At 50.6% G+C, this 19259-nt stretch overlaps 1 protein-coding gene across 3 annotated transcripts in view; it reads left to right on the top strand.

Annotated features, from left to right (window-relative positions):
- Positions 1-18003, top strand: part of LOC139407523 (ubiquitin specific peptidase 3) — a 41071-nt gene extending 23068 nt beyond the window's left edge. For all 3 annotated transcript variants that reach the window (XM_071151327.1, XM_071151326.1, XM_071151325.1), the window contains 3 exons: positions 469-701; positions 15454-15521; positions 17717-18003. In XM_071151327.1, the coding sequence (XP_071007428.1) occupies positions 469-701; positions 15454-15521; positions 17717-17891 (476 nt within the window). In that variant the 3' untranslated portion in view covers positions 17892-18003. The remainder of the gene's footprint in view (positions 1-468; positions 702-15453; positions 15522-17716) is intronic.
- Positions 18004-19259: the final 1256 nt, after the last annotated feature.

Raw genomic sequence — 19259 nt, 5'->3', positions numbered from 1 at the left:
TGATCCATCCTCAGTTTTCTATCACAGCCATTAAACTCTGTAACTGTTTTAAAGCCACCATTGGCCTCATGGTGAAATCTCTGACTGGGTTCCTTCCTCTCCGGGGAGATATTTTCAAAGTGTTTTCTTTTTAACATATCTACCAATAGGTGTCTTTTTGTTGTTCAATCTGTGTTTGAAATTCACTGCTCGACTAAGGGTCCTTACCATTATCTGTATGTGTGGGGTACAGAGATGAGGTAGTCATTCGAAAATCATGTTAAGCACTAGTATTGCCCACAGAGTGAGTCCATGCAACTTATTACGTAACTTGTTAAGCAAATGTTTTACATTTACTTACTTACTTATTGAACGTATGGCTTGCCATAACAAAGGGGTTGAATACTTATTGACTCAAGCCATTTCAGGTTTAAATCCTTTCTGGTTTAGTGTAATCCACTACATCTCTCTGTCCCTGCTCTTCTTCAGACTGCCTGTGTAGCTTCACTGACCTGGAGGAACTAGACCAGGCAGAGCTCTATATGTGCCACAGGTGTAAGAAGAGACAGAAATCGACCAAGAAGTTCTGGGTCCAGAAGCTGCCCAAGGTGTTGTGTCTGCACCTGAAGAGGTTCCACTGGACATCCTACCTGAGGAACAAAGTAACCACCTATGTCGAGTTCCCTCTACGAGGCCTGGACATGAGGGGGTATTTACTACAGGTGAGCACTAACCCTTAAACCTTGGGGGAGGGGGGGTTAATAAGCCAACATATGGATATATATATATATATATAACATATGGAATTATTTTGAAATGGTCAATTTTTAATTAGAATTTTAGGACCCCTTAAGGTATCAATACAATAATCAACAATAATTAATCCTGCGCTGTCTGTATCTACGAGATGGATAGAAAGCTCAGGAAGTGTTTTTTTGTTGTTGACATAGACGTGGCCAAAAGTTTTGAGAATGACACAAATATTACTTTCCACAAAGTTTGCTGCTTCAGTGTCTTTAGATATTCAGATGTTACTATGGAATACTGAAGTATAATTACAAGCATTTCATAAGTGTCAAAGGCTTTTATTGACAATTACATGAAGTTGATGCAGAGTCAATTTTTGTCGGGTTGACCCTTCTTTTTCAAGACCTCTGCCATCCGCCCTGGCATGCTGTCAATTAACTTCTGGGCCACATCCTGACTGATGGCAGCCCATTCTTGCATAATCCGTTCTTGGAGTTTGTCAGAATTTGTGGGTTTTTGTTTGTCCACAAGTTATTAATGGGATTAAGGTCTGGGGAGTTTCCTGGCCATGGATCCAAAATATCGATGTTTTGTTCCCCGAGCCACTTAGTTATCACTTTTGCCTTATAGCAAGGTGCTCCATCATGCTGGAAAAGGCATTGTTCATCACCAAACTGTTCCTGGATGGTTGGGAGAAGTTGCTCTCGGAGGATGTGTTGGTACCATTCTTTATTCATGGCTGTGTTCTTAGGCAAAATTGTGAGTGAGGCCACTCCCCTGGCTGAGCAGCAACCCCACACATGAATGGTCTCAGGATGCTTTACTGTTGGCATGAAACAGGACTGATGGTAGCGCTCACCTTGTCATCTCCGGGCAAACTTTTTTCCGGATGCCCAAAACAATCGGAAAGGGGATTCATCAGAGAAAATGACTTTACCCCAGTCCTCAGCAGTCCAATCCCTGTACCTTTTGTAGAATATCAGTCTGTCCCTGATGTTTTTCCTGGAGAGAAGTGGCTTCTTTGCTGCCCTTCTTGACACCAGGCCATCCTCCAAAAGTCTTTGCCTCACTGTGCGTGCAGATGCACGCACACCTGCCTGCTGCCATTCCTGAGCAAGCTCTGTACTGGTGGTGCCCCGATCCCACAGCTGAATCAACTTTAGGAGAGTGCTTGCTGGACTTTCTTGGGTGCCCTGAAGAATTCACAACAATTGAACCGCTCTCCTTGAAGTTCTTGATGATCCGATAAATGGTTGATTTAGGTGCAATCTTACTGGCAGCAATATCCTTGTCTGTGAAGCCCTTTTTTGAGGAAAGCAATGATGACGGTATTGGTTCCATGTAGGTAACCATGGTTGACAGGGGAAGAACAATGATTCCAAGCACCACCTCCTTTTGAAGCTTCCAGTCTGTTATTCAAACTCAATCAGCATGACAGAGTGATCTCTTTCCGCAAGGGGGTCATATTAGTGTGTAAACGGTTCGGACGCTACAGACCAGAAGTCATCAGCGTTACGGACTTCAGACGAGTCCCCTGAGTCCGTGGTGGTCTTTTAGCGAAACAGAGAACACCTTCGTGTTCGTGAGTCGTCTCTCCATGGTCAAATCAGTTCTTTAAGCACAGAGAGACGGGCCTGTTTCCCTCTTCTTGGGACGCAGCGGGATGAGGGTTGCTGCTGGCAAAGCCTTAAACCCTAAACCCCCTTACCCTATGGACTGGTACTTACTGAGACCTGACCCTACGTAGAGTTGAACTCCTCTTTGTGGACTGGTACTTACTGAGACCTGACCCTACGTAGAGTTGTCCCCTCTCTGTGGACTGGTACTTACTAGAGGTGAGACCTGACCCTACGTAGAGTTGTCCCCTCTCTGTGGACTGGTACTTACTAGAGGTGAGACCTGACCCTACGTAGAGTTGTCCCCTCTTTGTGGACTGGTACTTACTGAGACCTGACCCTACGTAGAGTTGTCCCCTCTTTGTGGACTGGTACTTACTAGAGGTGAGACCTGACCCTACGTAGAGTTGTCCCCTCTTTGTGGACTGGTACTTACTGAGACCTGACCCTACGTAGAGTTGTCCCCTCTTTGTGGACTGGTACTTACTAGAGGTGAGACCTGACCCTACGTAGAGTTGTCCCCTCTTTGTGGACTGGTACTTACTGAGACCTGACCCTACGTAGAGTTGTCCCCTCTTTGTGGACTGGTACTTACTAGAGGTGAGACCTGACCCTACGTAGAGTTGTCCCCTCTTTGTGGACTGGTACTTACTAGAGGTGAGACCTGACCCTACGTAGAGTTGTCCCCTCTTTGTGGACTGGTACTTACTAGAGGTGAGACCTGACCCTACGTAGAGTTGTCCCCTCTTTGTGGACTGGTACTTACTGAGACCTGACCCTACGTAGAGTTGTCCCCTCTCTGTGGACTGGTACTTACTAGAGGTGAGACCTGACCCTACGTAGAGTTGTCCCCTCTCTGTGGACTGGTACTTACTAGAGGTGAGACCTGACCCTACGTAGAGTTGTCCCCTCTTTGTGGACTGGTACTTACTGAGACCTGACCCTACGTAGAGTTGTCCCCTCTTTGTGGACTGGTACTTACTAGAGGTGAGACCTGACCCTACGTAGAGTTGTCTCCTCTTTGTGGACTGGTACTTACTAGAGGTGAGACCTGACCCTACGTAGAGTTGTCCCCTCTTTGTGGACTGGTACTTACTGAGACCTGACCCTACGTAGAGTTGTCCCCTCTTTGTGGACTGGTACTTAGTAGAGGTGAGACCTGACCCTACGTAGAGTTGTCCCCTCTTTGTGGACTGGTACTTACTAGAGGTGAGACCTGACCCTACGTAGAGTTGTCCCCTCTTTGTGGACTGGTACTTACTAGAGGTGAGACCTGACCCTACGTAGAGTTGTCCCCTCTTTGTGGACTGGTACTTACTGAGACCTGACCCTACGTAGAGTTGTCCCCTCTTTGTGGACTGGTACTTACTAGAGGTGAGACCTGACCCTAGGTAGAGTTGTCCCCTCTTTGTGGACTGGTACTTACTAGAGGTGAGACCTGACCCTACGTAGAGTTGTCTCCTCTTTGTGGACTGGTACTTACTGAGACCTGACCCTACGTAGAGTTGTCCCCTCTTTGTGGACTGGTACTTACTAGAGGTGAGACCTGACCCTACGTAGAGTTGTCCCCTCTTTGTGGACTGGTACTTACTAGAGGTGAGACCTGACCCTACGTAGAGTTGAACTCCTCTTTGTGGACTGGTACTTACTGAGACCTGACCCTACGTAGAGTTGTCCCCTCTTTGTGGACTGGTACTTACTAGAGGTGAGACCTGACCCTACGTAGAGTTGTCCCCTCTTTGTGGACTGGTACTTACTAGAGGTGAGACCTGACCCTACGTAGAGTTGTCCCCTCTTTGTGGACTGGTACTTACTAGAGGTGAGACCTGACCCTACGTAGAGTTGTCCCCTCTTTGTGGACTGGTACTTACTAGAGGTGAGACCTGACCCTACGTAGAGTTGTCCCCTCTTTGTGGACTGGTACTTACTGAGACCTGACCCTACGTAGAGTTGTCCCCTCTTTGTGGACTGGTACTTACTAGAGGTGAGACCTGACCCTACGTAGAGTTGTCCCCTCTTTGTGGACTGGTACTTACTAGAGGTGAGGCCTGACCCTACGTAGAGTTGTCCCCTCTTTGTGGACTGGTACTTACTAGAGGTGAGACCTGACCCTACGTAGAGTTGTCTCCTCTTTGTGGACTGGTACTTACTAGAGGTGAGACCTGACCCTACGTAGAGTTGTCCCCTCTTTGTGGACTGGTACTTACTAGAGGTGAGACCTGACCCTACGTAGAGTTGTCTCCTCTTTGTGGACTGGTACTTACTAGAGGTGAGACCTGACCCTACGTAGAGTTGTCCCCTCTTTGTGGACTGGTACTTACTGAGACCTGACCCTACGTAGAGTTGTCCCCTCTTTGTGGACTGGTACTTACTAGAGGTGAGACCTGACCCTACGTAGAGTTGTCCCCTCTTTGTGGACTGGTACTTACTGAGACCTGACCCTACGTAGAGTTGTCCCCTCTTTGTGGACTGGTACTTACTAGAGGTGAGACCTGACCCTACGTAGAGTTGTCCCCTCTTTGTGGACTGGTACTTACTAGAGGTGAGACCTGACCCTACGTAGAGTTGTCTCCTCTTTGTGGACTGGTACTTACTAGAGGTGAGACCTGACCCTACGTAGAGTTGTCCCCTCTTTGTGGACTGGTACTTACTAGATGTGAGACCTGACCCTACGTAGAGTTGTCCCCTCTTTGTGGACTGGTACTTACTGAGACCTGACCCTACGTAGAGTTGTCCCCTCTTTGTGGACTGGTACTTACTAGAGGTGAGACCTGACCCTACGTAGAGTTGTCCCCTCTTTGTGGACTGGTACTTACTAGAGGTGAGACCTGACCCTACGTAGAGTTGTCCCCTCTTTGTGGACTGGTACTTACTAGAGGTGAGACCTGACCCTACGTAGAGTTGTCCCCTCTTTGTGGACTGGTACTTACTAGAGGTGAGACCTGACCCTACGTAGAGTTGTCCCCTCTTTGTGGACTGGTACTTACTGAGACCTGACCCTACGTAGAGTTGTCCCCTCTTTGTGGACTGGTACTTAGTAGAGGTGAGACCTGACCCTACGTAGAGTTGTCCCCTCTTTGTGGACTGGTACTTACTAGAGGTGAGACCTGACCCTACGTAGAGTTGTCCCCTCTTTGTGGACTGGTACTTACTGAGACCTGACCCTACGTAGAGTTGTCCCCTCTTTGTGGACTGGTACTTAGTAGAGGTGAGACCTGACCCTACGTAGAGTTGTCCCCTCTTTGTGGACTGGTACTTACTAGAGGTGAGACCTGACCCTACGTAGAGTTGTCCCCTCTTTGTGGACTGGTACTTAGTAGAGGTGAGACCTGACCCTATGTAGAGTTGTCCCCTCTTTGTGGACTGGTACTTACTAGAGGTGAGACCTGACCCTACGTAGAGTTGTCCCCTCTTTGTGTACTGGTACTTACTGAGACCTGACCCTACGTAGAGTTGTCCCCTCTTTGTGGACTGGTACTTACTAGAGGTGAGACCTGACCCTACGTAGAGTTGTCCCCTCTTTGTGGACTGTTACTTACTAGAGGTGAGACCTGACCCTACGTAGAGTTGTCCCCTCTTTGTGGACTGGTACTTACTAGAGGTGAGACCTGACCCTATGTAGAGTTGTCCCCTCTTTGTGGACTGGTACTTAGTAGAGGTGAGACCTGACCCTACGTAGAGTTGTCCCCTCTTTGTGGACTGGTACTTACTAGAGGTGAGACCTGACCCTACGTAGAGTTGTCCCCTCTTTGTGGACTGGTACTTACTAGAGGTGAGACCTGACCCTACGTAGAGTTGTCCCCTCTTTGTGGACTGGTACTTACTGAGACCTGACCCTACGTAGAGTTGTCCCCTCTTTGTGGACTGGTACTTACTGAGACCTGACCCTACGTAGAGTTGTCCCCTCTTTGTGGACTGGTACTTACTAGAGGTGAGACCTGACCCTACGTAGAGTTGTCCCCTCTTTGTGGACTGGTACTTACTAGAGGTGAGACCTGACCCTACGTAGAGTTGTCCCCTCTTTGTGGACTGGTACTTACTAGAGGTGAGACCTGACCCTACGTAGAGTTGTCCCATCTTTGTGGACTGGTACTTACTAGAGGTGAGACCTGACCCTACGTAGAGTTGTCCCCTCTTTGTGGACTGGTACTTAGTAGAGGTGAGACCTGACCCTACGTAGAGTTGTCCCCTCTTTGTGGACTGGTACTTAGTAGAGGTGAGACCTGACCCTACGTAGAGTTGTCCCCTCTTTGTGGACTGGTACTTACTGAGACCTGACCCTACGTAGAGTTGTCCCCTCTTTGTGGACTGGTACTTACTAGAGGTGAGACCTGACCCTACGTAGAGTTGTCCCCTCTTTGTGGACTGGTACTTACTAGAGGTGAGACCTGACCCTACGTAGAGTTGTCCCCTCTTTGTGGACTGGTACTTACTAGAGGTGAGACCTGACCCTACGTAGAGTTGTCCCCTCTTTGTGGACTGGTACTTACTAGAGGTGAGACCTGACCCTACGTAGAGTTGTCCCCTCTTTGTGTACTGGTACTTACTAGAGGTGAGACCTGACCCTACGTAGAGTTGTCCCCTCTTTGTGGACTGGTACTTACTGAGACCTGACCCTACGTAGAGTTGTCCCCTCTTTGTGGACTGGTACTTACTAGAGGTGAGACCTGACCCTACGTAGAGTTGTCCCCTCTTTGTGGACTGGTACTTACTGAGACCTGACCCTACGTAGAGTTGTCCCCTCTTTGTGGACTGGTACTTACTGAGACCTGACCCTACGTAGAGTTGTCCCCTCTTTGTGGACTGGTACTTACTAGAGGTGAGACCTGACCCTACGTAGAGTTGTCCCCTCTTTGTGGACTGGTACTTACTAGAGGTGAGACCTGACCCTACGTAGAGTTGTCCCCTCTTTGTGGACTGGTACTTACTAGAGGTGAGGCCTGACCCTACGTAGAGTTGTCCCCTCTTTGTGGACTGGTACTTACTAGAGGTGAGACCTGACCCTACGTAGAGTTGTCCCCTCTTTGTGGACTGGTACTTACTAGAGGTGAGACCTGACCCTACGTAGAGTTGTCCCCTCTTTGTGGACTGGTACTTACTGAGACCTGACCCTACGTAGAGTTGTCCCCTCTTTGTGGACTGGTACTTACTGAGACCTGACCCTACGTAGAGTTGTCCCCTCTTTGTGGACTGGTACTTACTAGAGGTGAGACCTGACCCTACGTAGAGTTGAACTCCTCTTTGTGGACTGGTACTTAGTAGAGGTGAGACCTGACCCTACGTAGAGTTGTCCCCTCTTTGTGGACTGGTACTTACTAGAGGTGAGACCTGACCCTACGTAGAGTTGAACTCCTCTTTGTGGACTGGTACTTAGTAGAGGTGAGACCTGACCCTATGTAGAGTTGTCCCCTCTTTGTGGACTGGTACTTACTAGAGGTGAGACCTGACCCTACGTAGAGTTGTCCCCTCTTTGTGTACTGGTACTTACTGAGACCTGACCCTACGTAGAGTTGTCCCCTCTTTGTGGACTGGTACTTACTAGAGGTGAGACCTGACCCTACGTAGAGTTGTCCCCTCTTTGTGGACTGTTACTTACTAGAGGTGAGACCTGACCCTACGTAGAGTTGTCCCCTCTTTGTGGACTGGTACTTACTAGAGGTGAGACCTGACCCTATGTAGAGTTGTCCCCTCTTTGTGGACTGGTACTTAGTAGAGGTGAGACCTGACCCTACGTAGAGTTGTCCCCTCTTTGTGGACTGGTACTTACTAGAGGTGAGACCTGACCCTACGTAGAGTTGTCCCCTCTTTGTGGACTGGTACTTACTAGAGGTGAGACCTGACCCTACGTAGAGTTGTCCCCTCTTTGTGGACTGGTACTTACTGAGACCTGACCCTACGTAGAGTTGTCCCCTCTTTGTGGACTGGTACTTACTGAGACCTGACCCTACGTAGAGTTGTCCCCTCTTTGTGGACTGGTACTTACTAGAGGTGAGACCTGACCCTACGTAGAGTTGTCCCCTCTTTGTGGACTGGTACTTACTAGAGGTGAGACCTGACCCTACGTAGAGTTGTCCCCTCTTTGTGGACTGGTACTTACTAGAGGTGAGACCTGACCCTACGTAGAGTTGTCCCATCTTTGTGGACTGGTACTTACTAGAGGTGAGACCTGACCCTACGTAGAGTTGTCCCCTCTTTGTGGACTGGTACTTAGTAGAGGTGAGACCTGACCCTACGTAGAGTTGTCCCCTCTTTGTGGACTGGTACTTAGTAGAGGTGAGACCTGACCCTACGTAGAGTTGTCCCCTCTTTGTGGACTGGTACTTACTGAGACCTGACCCTACGTAGAGTTGTCCCCTCTTTGTGGACTGGTACTTACTAGAGGTGAGACCTGACCCTACGTAGAGTTGTCCCCTCTTTGTGGACTGGTACTTACTAGAGGTGAGACCTGACCCTACGTAGAGTTGTCCCCTCTTTGTGGACTGGTACTTACTAGAGGTGAGACCTGACCCTACGTAGAGTTGTCCCCTCTTTGTGGACTGGTACTTACTAGAGGTGAGACCTGACCCTACGTAGAGTTGTCCCCTCTTTGTGTACTGGTACTTACTAGAGGTGAGACCTGACCCTACGTAGAGTTGTCCCCTCTTTGTGGACTGGTACTTACTGAGACCTGACCCTACGTAGAGTTGTCCCCTCTTTGTGGACTGGTACTTACTAGAGGTGAGACCTGACCCTACGTAGAGTTGTCCCCTCTTTGTGGACTGGTACTTACTGAGACCTGACCCTACGTAGAGTTGTCCCCTCTTTGTGGACTGGTACTTACTGAGACCTGACCCTACGTAGAGTTGTCCCCTCTTTGTGGACTGGTACTTACTAGAGGTGAGACCTGACCCTACGTAGAGTTGTCCCCTCTTTGTGGACTGGTACTTACTAGAGGTGAGACCTGACCCTACGTAGAGTTGTCCCCTCTTTGTGGACTGGTACTTACTAGAGGTGAGGCCTGACCCTACGTAGAGTTGTCCCCTCTTTGTGGACTGGTACTTACTAGAGGTGAGACCTGACCCTACGTAGAGTTGTCCCCTCTTTGTGGACTGGTACTTACTAGAGGTGAGACCTGACCCTACGTAGAGTTGTCCCCTCTTTGTGGACTGGTACTTACTGAGACCTGACCCTACGTAGAGTTGTCCCCTCTTTGTGGACTGGTACTTACTGAGACCTGACCCTACGTAGAGTTGTCCCCTCTTTGTGGACTGGTACTTACTAGAGGTGAGACCTGACCCTACGTAGAGTTGAACTCCTCTTTGTGGACTGGTACTTAGTAGAGGTGAGACCTGACCCTACGCAGAGTTGTCCCCTCTTTGTGGACTGGTACTTACTGAGACCTGACCCTACGTAGAGTTGTCCCCTCTTTGTGGACTGGTACTTACTAGAGGTGAGACCTGACCCTACGTAGAGTTGTCCCCTCTTTGTGGACTGGTACTTACTAGAGGTGAGACCTGACCCTACGTAGAGTTGTCCCCTCTTTGTGGACTGGTACTTACTAGAGGTGAGACCTGACCCTACGTAGAGTTGTCCCCTCTTTGTGGACTGGTACTTACTGAGACCTGACCCTACGTAGAGTTGTCCCCTCTTTGTGGACTGGTACTTACTAGAGGTGAGACCTGACCCTACGTAGAGTTGTCCCCTCTTTGTGGACTGGTACTTACTAGAGGTGAGACCTGACCCTACGTAGAGTTGTCCCCTCTTTGTGGACTGGTACTTACTAGAGGTGAGACCTGACCCTATGTAGAGTTGTCCCCTCTTTGTGGACTGGTACTTACTGAGACCTGACCCTACGTAGAGTTGTCCCCTCTTTGTGGACTGGTACTTACTAGAGGTGAGACCTGACCCTATGTAGAGTTGTCCCCTCTTTGTGGACTGGTACTTACTGAGACCTGACCCTACGTAGAGTTGTCCCCTCTTTGTGGACTGGTACTTACTGAGACCTGACCCTACGTAGAGTTGTCCCCTCTTTGTGGACTGTTACTTACTAGAGGTGAGACCTGACCCTACGTAGAGTTGCCCCCTCTTTGTGGACTGGTACTTACTAGAGGTGAGACCTGACCCTACGTAGAGTTGTCCCCTCTTTGTGGACTGGTACTTACTGAGACCTGACCCTACGTAGAGTTGTCCCCTCTTTGTGGACTGGTACTTACTAGAGGTGAGACCTGACCCTACGTAGAGTTGTCTCCTCTTTGTGGACTGGTACTTACTGAGACCTGACCCTACGTAGAGTTGTCTCCTCTTTGTGGACTGGTACTTACTGAGACCTGACCCTATGTAGAGTTGTCTCCTCTTTGTGGACTGGTACTTACTAGAGGTGAGACCTGACCCTACGTAGAGTTGTCCCCTCTTTGTGGACTGGTACTTACTGAGACCTGACCCTACGTAGAGTTGTCCCCTCTTTGTGGACTGGTACTTACTAGAGGTGAGACCTGACCCTACGTAGAGTTGTCCCCTCTTTGTGGACTGGTACTTACTAGAGGTGAGACCTGACCCTACGTAGAGTTGTCCCCTCTTTGTGGACTGGTACTTACTGAGACCTGACCCTACGTAGAGTTGTCCCCTCTTTGTGGACTGGTACTTACTAGAGGTGAGACCTGACCCTACGTAGAGTTGTCCCCTCTTTGTGGACTGGTACTTACTAGAGGTGAGACCTGACCCTACGTAGAGTTGTCCCCTCTTTGTGTACTGGTACTTACTAGAGGTGAGACCTGACCCTACGTAGAGTTGTCCCCTCTTTGTGGACTGGTACTTACTAGAGGTGAGACCTGACCCTACGTAGAGTTGTCCCCTCTTTGTGGACTGGTACTTACTGAGACCTGACCCTACGTAGAGTTGTCCCCTCTTTGTGGACTGGTACTTACTAGAGGTGAGACCTGACCCTACGTAGAGTTGTCCCCTCTTTGTGGACTGGTACTTACTAGAGGTGAGACCTGACCCTACGTAGAGTTGTCTCCTCTTTGTGGACTGGTACTTACTAGAGGTGAGACCTGACCCTACGTAGAGTTGTCCCCTCTTTGTGGACTGGTACTTACTGAGACCTGACCCTACGTAGAGTTGTCCCCTCTTTGTGGACTGGTACTTACTGAGACCTGACCCTACGTAGAGTTGTCCCCTCTTTGTGGACTGGTACTTACTGAGACCTGACCCTACGTAGAGTTGTCCCCTCTTTGTGGACTGGTACTTACTAGAGGTGAGACCTGACCCTACGTAGAGTTGTCCCCTCTTTGTGGACTGGTACTTACTAGAGGTGAGACCTGACCCTACGTAGAGTTGTCCCCTCTTTGTGGACTGGTACTTACTGAGACCTGACCCTACGTAGAGTTGTCCCCTCTTTGTGGACTGGTACTTACTAGAGGTGAGACCTGACCCTACGTAGAGTTGTCCCCTCTTTGTGGACTGGTACTTACTAGAGGTGAGACCTGACCCTACGTAGAGTTGTCCCCTCTTTGTGGACTGGTACTTACTGAGACCTGACCCTACGTAGAGTTGTCCCCTCTTTGTGGACTGGTACTTACTAGAGGTGAGACCTGACCCTACGTAGAGTTGTCCCCTCTTTGTGGACTGGTACTTACTAGAGGTGAGACCTGACCCTACGTAGAGTTGTCCCCTCTTTGTGGACTGGTACTTACTGAGACCTGACCCTACGTAGAGTTGTCCCCTCTTTGTGGACTGGTACTTACTAGAGGTGAGACCTGACCCTACGTAGAGTTGTCCCCTCTTTGTGGACTGGTACTTACTAGAGGTGAGACCTGACCCTACGTAGAGTTGTCCCCTCTTTGTGGACTGGTACTTACTAGAGGTGAGACCTGACCCTACGTAGAGTTGTCCCCTCTTTGTGGACTGGTACTTACTAGAGGTGAGACCTGACCCTACGTAGAGTTGTCCCCTCTTTGTGGACTGGTACTTACTAGAGGTGAGACCTGACCCTACGTAGAGTTGTCTCCTCTTTGTGGACTGGTACTTACTAGAGGTGAGACCTGACCCTACGTAGAGTTGTCCCCTCTTTGTGGACTGGTACTTACTGAGACCTGACCCTACGTAGAGTTGTCCCCTCTCTGTGGACTGGTACTTACTAGAGGTGAGACCTGACCCTACGTAGAGTTGTCCCCTCTCTGTGGACTGGTACTTACTAGAGGTGAGACCTGACCCTACGTAGAGTTGAACTCCTCTTTGTGGACTGGTACTTACTGAGACCTGACCCTACGTAGAGTTGTCCCCTCTTTGTGGACTGGTACTTACTGAGACCTGACCCTACGTAGAGTTGTCCCCTCTCTGTGGACTGGTACTTACTAGAGGTGAGACCTGACCCTACGTAGAGTTGTCCCCTCTTTGTGGACTGGTACTTACTGAGACCTGACCCTACGTAGAGTTGAACTCCTCTTTGTGGACTGGTACTTACTAGAGGTGAGACCTGACCCTACGTAGAGTTGTCCCCTCTTTGTGGACTGGTACTTACTAGAGGTGAGACCTGACCCTACGTAGAGTTGTCCCCTCTTTGTGGACTGGTACTTACTAGAGGTGAGACCTGACCCTACGTAGAGTTGTCCCCTCTTTGTGGACTGGTACTTACTAGAGGTGAGACCTGACCCTACGTAGAGTTGTCCCCTCTTTGTGGACTGGTACTTACTGAGACCTGACCCTACGTAGAGTTGTCCCCTCTTTGTGGACTGGTACTTACTAGAGGTGAGACCTGACCCTACGTAGAGTTGTCCCCTCTTTGTGGACTGGTACTTACTAGAGGTGAGACCTGACCCTACGTAGAGTTGTCCCCTCTTTGTGTACTGGTACTTACTAGAGGTGAGACCTGACCCTACGTAGAGTTGTCCCCTCTTTGTGGACTGGTACTTACTAGAGGTGAGACCTGACCCTACGTAGAGTTGTCCCCTCTTTGTGGACTGGTACTTACTGAGACCTGACCCTACGTAGAGTTGTCCCCTCTTTGTGGACTGGTACTTACTAGAGGTGAGACCTGACCCTACGTAGAGTTGTCCCCTCTTTGTGGACTGGTACTTACTAGAGGTGAGACCTGACCCTACGTAGAGTTGTCTCCTCTTTGTGGACTGGTACTTACTAGAGGTGAGACCTGACCCTACGTAGAGTTGTCCCCTCTTTGTGGACTGGTACTTACTGAGACCTGACCCTACGTAGAGTTGTCCCCTCTTTGTGGACTGGTACTTACTGAGACCTGACCCTACGTAGAGTTGTCCCCTCTTTGTGGACTGGTACTTACTGAGACCTGACCCTACGTAGAGTTGTCCCCTCTTTGTGGACTGGTACTTACTAGAGGTGAGACCTGACCCTACGTAGAGTTGTCCCCTCTTTGTGGACTGGTACTTACTAGAGGTGAGACCTGACCCTACGTAGAGTTGTCCCCTCTTTGTGGACTGGTACTTACTGAGACCTGACCCTACGTAGAGTTGTCCCCTCTTTGTGGACTGGTACTTACTAGAGGTGAGACCTGACCCTACGTAGAGTTGTCCCCTCTTTGTGGACTGGTACTTACTAGAGGTGAGACCTGACCCTACGTAGAGTTGTCCCCTCTTTGTGGACTGGTACTTACTGAGACCTGACCCTACGTAGAGTTGTCCCCTCTTTGTGGACTGGTACTTACTAGAGGTGAGACCTGACCCTACGTAGAGTTGTCCCCTCTTTGTGGACTGGTACTTACTAGAGGTGAGACCTGACCCTACGTAGAGTTGTCCCCTCTTTGTGGACTGGTACTTACTGAGACCTGACCCTACGTAGAGTTGTCCCCTCTTTGTGGACTGGTACTTACTAGAGGTGAGACCTGACCCTACGTAGAGTTGTCCCCTCTTTGTGGACTGGTACTTACTAGAGGTGAGACCTGACCCTACGTAGAGTTGTCTCCTCTTTGTGGACTGGTACTTACTAGAGGTGAGACCTGACCCTACGTAGAGTTGTCCCCTCTTTGTGGACTGGTACTTACTAGAGGTGAGACCTGACCCTACGTAGAGTTGTCCCCTCTCTGTGGACTGGTACTTACTAAAGGTGAGACCTGACCCTACGTAGAGTTGAACTCCTCTTTGTGGACTGGTACTTACTGAGACCTGACCCTACGTAGAGTTGTCCCCTCTTTGTGGACTGGTACTTACTGAGACCTGACCCTACGTAGAGTTGTCCCCTCTCTGTGGACTGGTACTTACTAGAGGTGAGACCTGACCCTACGTAGAGTTGTCCCCTCTTTGTGGACTGGTACTTACTGAGACCTGACCCTACGTAGAGTTGAACTCCTCTTTGTGGACTGGTACTTACTAGAGGTGAGACCTGACCCTACGTAGAGTTGTCCCCTCTTTGTGGACTGGTACTTACTAGAGGTGAGACCTGACCCTACGTAGAGTTGTCCCCTCTTTGTGGACTGGTACTTACTAGAGGTGAGACCTGACCCTACGTAGAGTTGTCCCCTCTTTGTGGACTGGTACTTACTAGAGGTGAGACCTGACCCTACGTAGAGTTGTCCCCTCTTTGTGGACTGGTACTTACTAGAGGTGAGACCTGACCCTACGTAGAGTTGTCCCCTCTTTGTGGACTGGTACTTACTAGAGGTGAGACCTGACCCTACGTAGAGTTGTCCCCTCTTTGTGGACTGGTACTTACTGAGACCTGACCCTACGTAGAGTTGTCCCCTCTTTGTGGACTGGTACTTACTAGAGGTGAGACCTGACCCTATGTAGAGTTGTCCCCTCTTTGTGGACTGGTACTTACTAGAGGTGAGACCTGACCCTACGTAGAGTTGTCCCCTCTTTGTGGACTGGTACTTACTAGAGGTGAGACCTGACCCTACGTAGAGTTGTCTCCTCTTTGTGGACTGGTACTTACTGAGACCTGACCCTACGTAGAGTTGTCCCCTCTTTGTGGACTGGTACTTACTAGAGGTGAGACCTGACCCTACGTATCATCTATGAGGAGTGGACATGAGGTGATAATCCAAACACTAGGAATTTCCATTGGATGTGATTTAATATCTGTGAAATGAGCCTCATAAATCCTTATGTCAAAGGCTGAAGGCTTCAGATGTCTGGAGAAATGTTCTGTTCTGTTGTTTGAGCAGCCGGAGGAGGCGCTGCCTGACCGGTGGCTGTATGACCTGGTAGCTGTGGTGGTGCATCATGGGTCAGGGTGAGTACTGATGCTCTCTCAACTGGGTTATAATGGCTGTTTACACAGGCAGCCTAATTCAGATTTTTTTCCACTAATTGGTATTTTGACCAATCACATCAGATCTTTTTCAGCTCTGATCTGATTGGTCAAAAGACCAAGTAGGGGGAAAAATAATCAGAATTTTTCCTGCCTGTGTAAACGCAGCCAATGTTGCAAGATGTTTTTCAAGTACACCACTCCGTAGTTCCCTCAGTTGGTGGTGTTCCTGCCTGATGAGCCAACTGAACGTGTCCCCATTAATAGCTGATCATTGCATAAAGGCAGCCAGCAGGGTCATGTTCATTGGGGCAAAACGTTTTAGAACAGAAAATAAGCATCCGCTTTGCTTAAGGTACTGCGAAGGGTTGGGAATTGCCAGGGACCTCACGATACTACTGATATCACGATACGAAGATGCCGATACGTATTGTGATTCGCTGTTCCAAACGAATTGCTCAGCATAGATCTACTGCAGAGGGACAAGAGAGAGCACTGAGAACATTAGTTTTGATTAGTTATGGAAGTGCTGTAAACAAATTTTCTCCCTATTTAAAAAAAGATGGAGAACAAGCTTTAAAGAAAAAATACTGGCGTTTTGGTGCAGGTACAGCCAACTAGCAGAAAAATAATATTGCAATATTGTCGACACTATATACACTGCTCAAAAAAATAAAGGGAACACTTAAACAACACAATGTAACTCCAAGTCAATCACACTTCTGTGAAATCAAACTGTCCGCTTAGGAAGCAACACTGATTGACAATAAATTTCACATGCTGTTGTGCAAATGGAATAGACAACAGGTGGAAATTATAGGCAATTAGCAAGACACCCCCAATAAAGGAGTGGTTCTGCAGGTGGTGACCACAGACCACTTCTCAGTTCCTATGCTTCCTGGCTGATTTTTTGGGTCACTTTTGAATGCTGGCGGTGCTTTCACTCTAGTGGGAGCATGAGACGGAGTCTACAACCCACACAAGTGGCTCAGGTAGTGCAGCTCATCCAGGATGGCACATCAATGCGAGCTGTGGCAAGAAGGTTTGCGGTGTCTGTCAGCGTAGTGTCCAGAGCATGGAGGCGCTACCAGGAGACAGGCCAGTACATCAGGAGACGTGGAGGGCAACAACCCAGCAGCAGGACCGCTACCTCCGCCTTTGTGCAAGGAGGAGCACTGCCAGAGCCCTGCAAAATGACCTCCAGCAGGCCACAAATGTGCATGTGTCTGCTCAAACGGTCAGAAACAGACTCCATGAGGGTGGTATGAGGGCCCGACCTCCACAGGTGGGGGTTGTGCTTACAGCCCAACACTGTGCAGGACGTTTGGCATTTGCCAGAGATCACCAAGATTGGTAAATTCGCCACTGGCGCCCTGTGCTCTTCACAGATGAAAGCAGGTTCACACTGAGCACATGTGACAGACGTGACAGAGTCTGGAGACGCCGTGGAGAACGTGCTGCTGCCTGCAACATCCTCCAGCATGACCGGTTTGGCGGTGGGTCAGTCATGGTGTGGGGTGCCATTTCTTTGGGGGGGGCCGCACAGCCCTCCATGTGCTCGCCAGAGGTAGCCTGACTGCCATTAGGTACCGAGATGAGATCCTCATTGATGCTATGGACCGCCCGCCCATCATGTCTCGCTCCATCCACCAACGTTGCACCACAGACTGTCCAGGAGTTGGCGGATGCTCTAGTCCAGGTCTGGGAGGAGATCCCTCAGGAGACCATCCGCCACCTCATCAGGAGCATGCCCAGGCGTTGTAGGGAGGTCATACAGGCACGTGGAGGCCACACACACTACCGAGCCTCATTTAGACTTGTTTTAAGGACATTACATCAAAGTTGGATCAGCCTGTAGTGTGGTTTTCCACTTTAATTTTGTGTGACTCCAAATCCAGACCTCCATGGGTTGATACATTTGATTTCCATTGATCATTTTTGTGTGATTTTGTTGTCAGCACATTCAACTATGTAAAGAAAAAAGTATTTAACAAGAATATTTCATTCATTCAGATCTAGGGTGTTATTTTAGTGTTCCCTTTATTTTTTTTGAGCATTTTATATCCCGATATGTAACTTTAGCACCCCCCCCCCCCATTACTAGTTGGTCTGACCCTGTTTCACTCTGTTTTCTTCCATTCAGTGTCTTTTAAAATCTGTTTTAATTGTGTTGGCAGGGTTGGATCGGGACATTACACAGCGTACGGAAAACGGGAGGGTCGCTGGTACCACTTCAACGACAGCACAGTGACTCTGACTGAGGAGGAGACGGTGGTTAAAGCCAAGGCTTACATTCTTTTCTACACAGAGAGATCTGACAAAACTACACCTGAGACTGACAACAGGCGTTAACCTGACGGCAGACCCTTCCCGACCCCAGACTGACGGCAGACCCTTCCCGACCCCAGAGAGACGGCAGACCCTTCCCGACCCCAGAGAGACGGCAGACCCTTCCCGACCCCAGAGAGACGGCAGACCCTTCCCGACCCCAGAGAGACGGCAGACCCTTCCCGACCCCAGAGAGACGGCAGACCCTTCCCGACCCCAGAGAGACGGCAGACCCTTCCCGACCCCAGAGAGACGGCAGACCCTTCCCGACCCCAGAGAGACGGCAGACCCTTCCCGACCCCAGAGAGACGGCAGACCCTTCCCGACCCCAGAGAGACGGCAGACCCTTCCCGACCCCAGAGAGACGGCAGACCCTTCCCGACCCCAGAGAGACGGCAGACCCTTCCCGACCCCAGAGAGACGGCAGACCCTTCCCGACCCCAGAGAGACGGCAGACCCTTCCCGACCCCAGAGAGACGGCAGACCCTTCCCGACCCCAGAGAGACGGCAGACCCTTCCCGACCCCAGAGAGACGGCAGACCCTTCCCGACCCCAGAGAGACGGCAGACCCTTCCCGACCCCAGAGAGACGGCAGACCCTTCCCGACCCCAGAGCCTTCCCGACCCCAGAGCCTTCCCGACCCCAGAGAGACGGCAGACCCTTCCCGACCCCAGAGCCTTCCCGACCCCAGAGCCTTCCCGACCCCAGAGAGACGGCAGACCCTTCCCGACCCCAGAGAGACCCCAGAGCCTTCCCGACCCCAGAGAGACCCCAGAGCCTTCCCCAGAGCCTTCCCGACCCCAGAGAGACCCCAGAGCCTTCCCGACCCCAGAGCCTTCCCGACCCCAGAGCCTTCCCGACCCCAGACCCTTCCCGACCCCAGAGAGACGGCAGACCCTTCCCGACCCCAGACCTGACGGCAGACCCTTCCCGACCCCAGACCTGACGGCAGACCCTTCCCGACCCCAGAGAGACGGCAGACCCTTCCCGACCCCAGAGAGACGGCAGACCCTTCCCGACCCCAGAGAGACGGCAGACCCTTCCCGACCCCAGAGAGACGGCAGACCCTTCCCGACCCCAGAGAGACGGCAGACCCTTCCCGACCCCAGAGAGACGGCAGACCCTTCCCGACCCCAGAGAGACGGCAGACCCTTCCGGACCCCAGAGAGACGGCAGACCCTTCCCGACCCCAGAGAGACGGCAGACCCTTCCCGACCCCAGAGAGACGGCAGACCCTTCCCGACCCCAGAGAGACGGCAGACCCTTCCCGACCCCAGAGAGACGGCAGACCCTTCCCGACCCCAGAGAGACGGCAGACCCTTCCCGACCCCAGAGAGACCCCAGAGCCTTCCCGACCCCAGAGAGACCCCAGAGCCTTCCCCAGAGCCTTCC

The sequence above is a fragment of the Oncorhynchus clarkii genome, chromosome 4 (genome assembly GCF_045791955.1).
Source record: "Oncorhynchus clarkii lewisi isolate Uvic-CL-2024 chromosome 4, UVic_Ocla_1.0, whole genome shotgun sequence".
Taxonomy (NCBI): domain Eukaryota; kingdom Metazoa; phylum Chordata; class Actinopteri; order Salmoniformes; family Salmonidae; genus Oncorhynchus; species Oncorhynchus clarkii.
The sequence above is the reverse complement of the archived record's forward strand: the minus strand, read 5'-3'. Positions and strand labels throughout refer to the sequence as shown.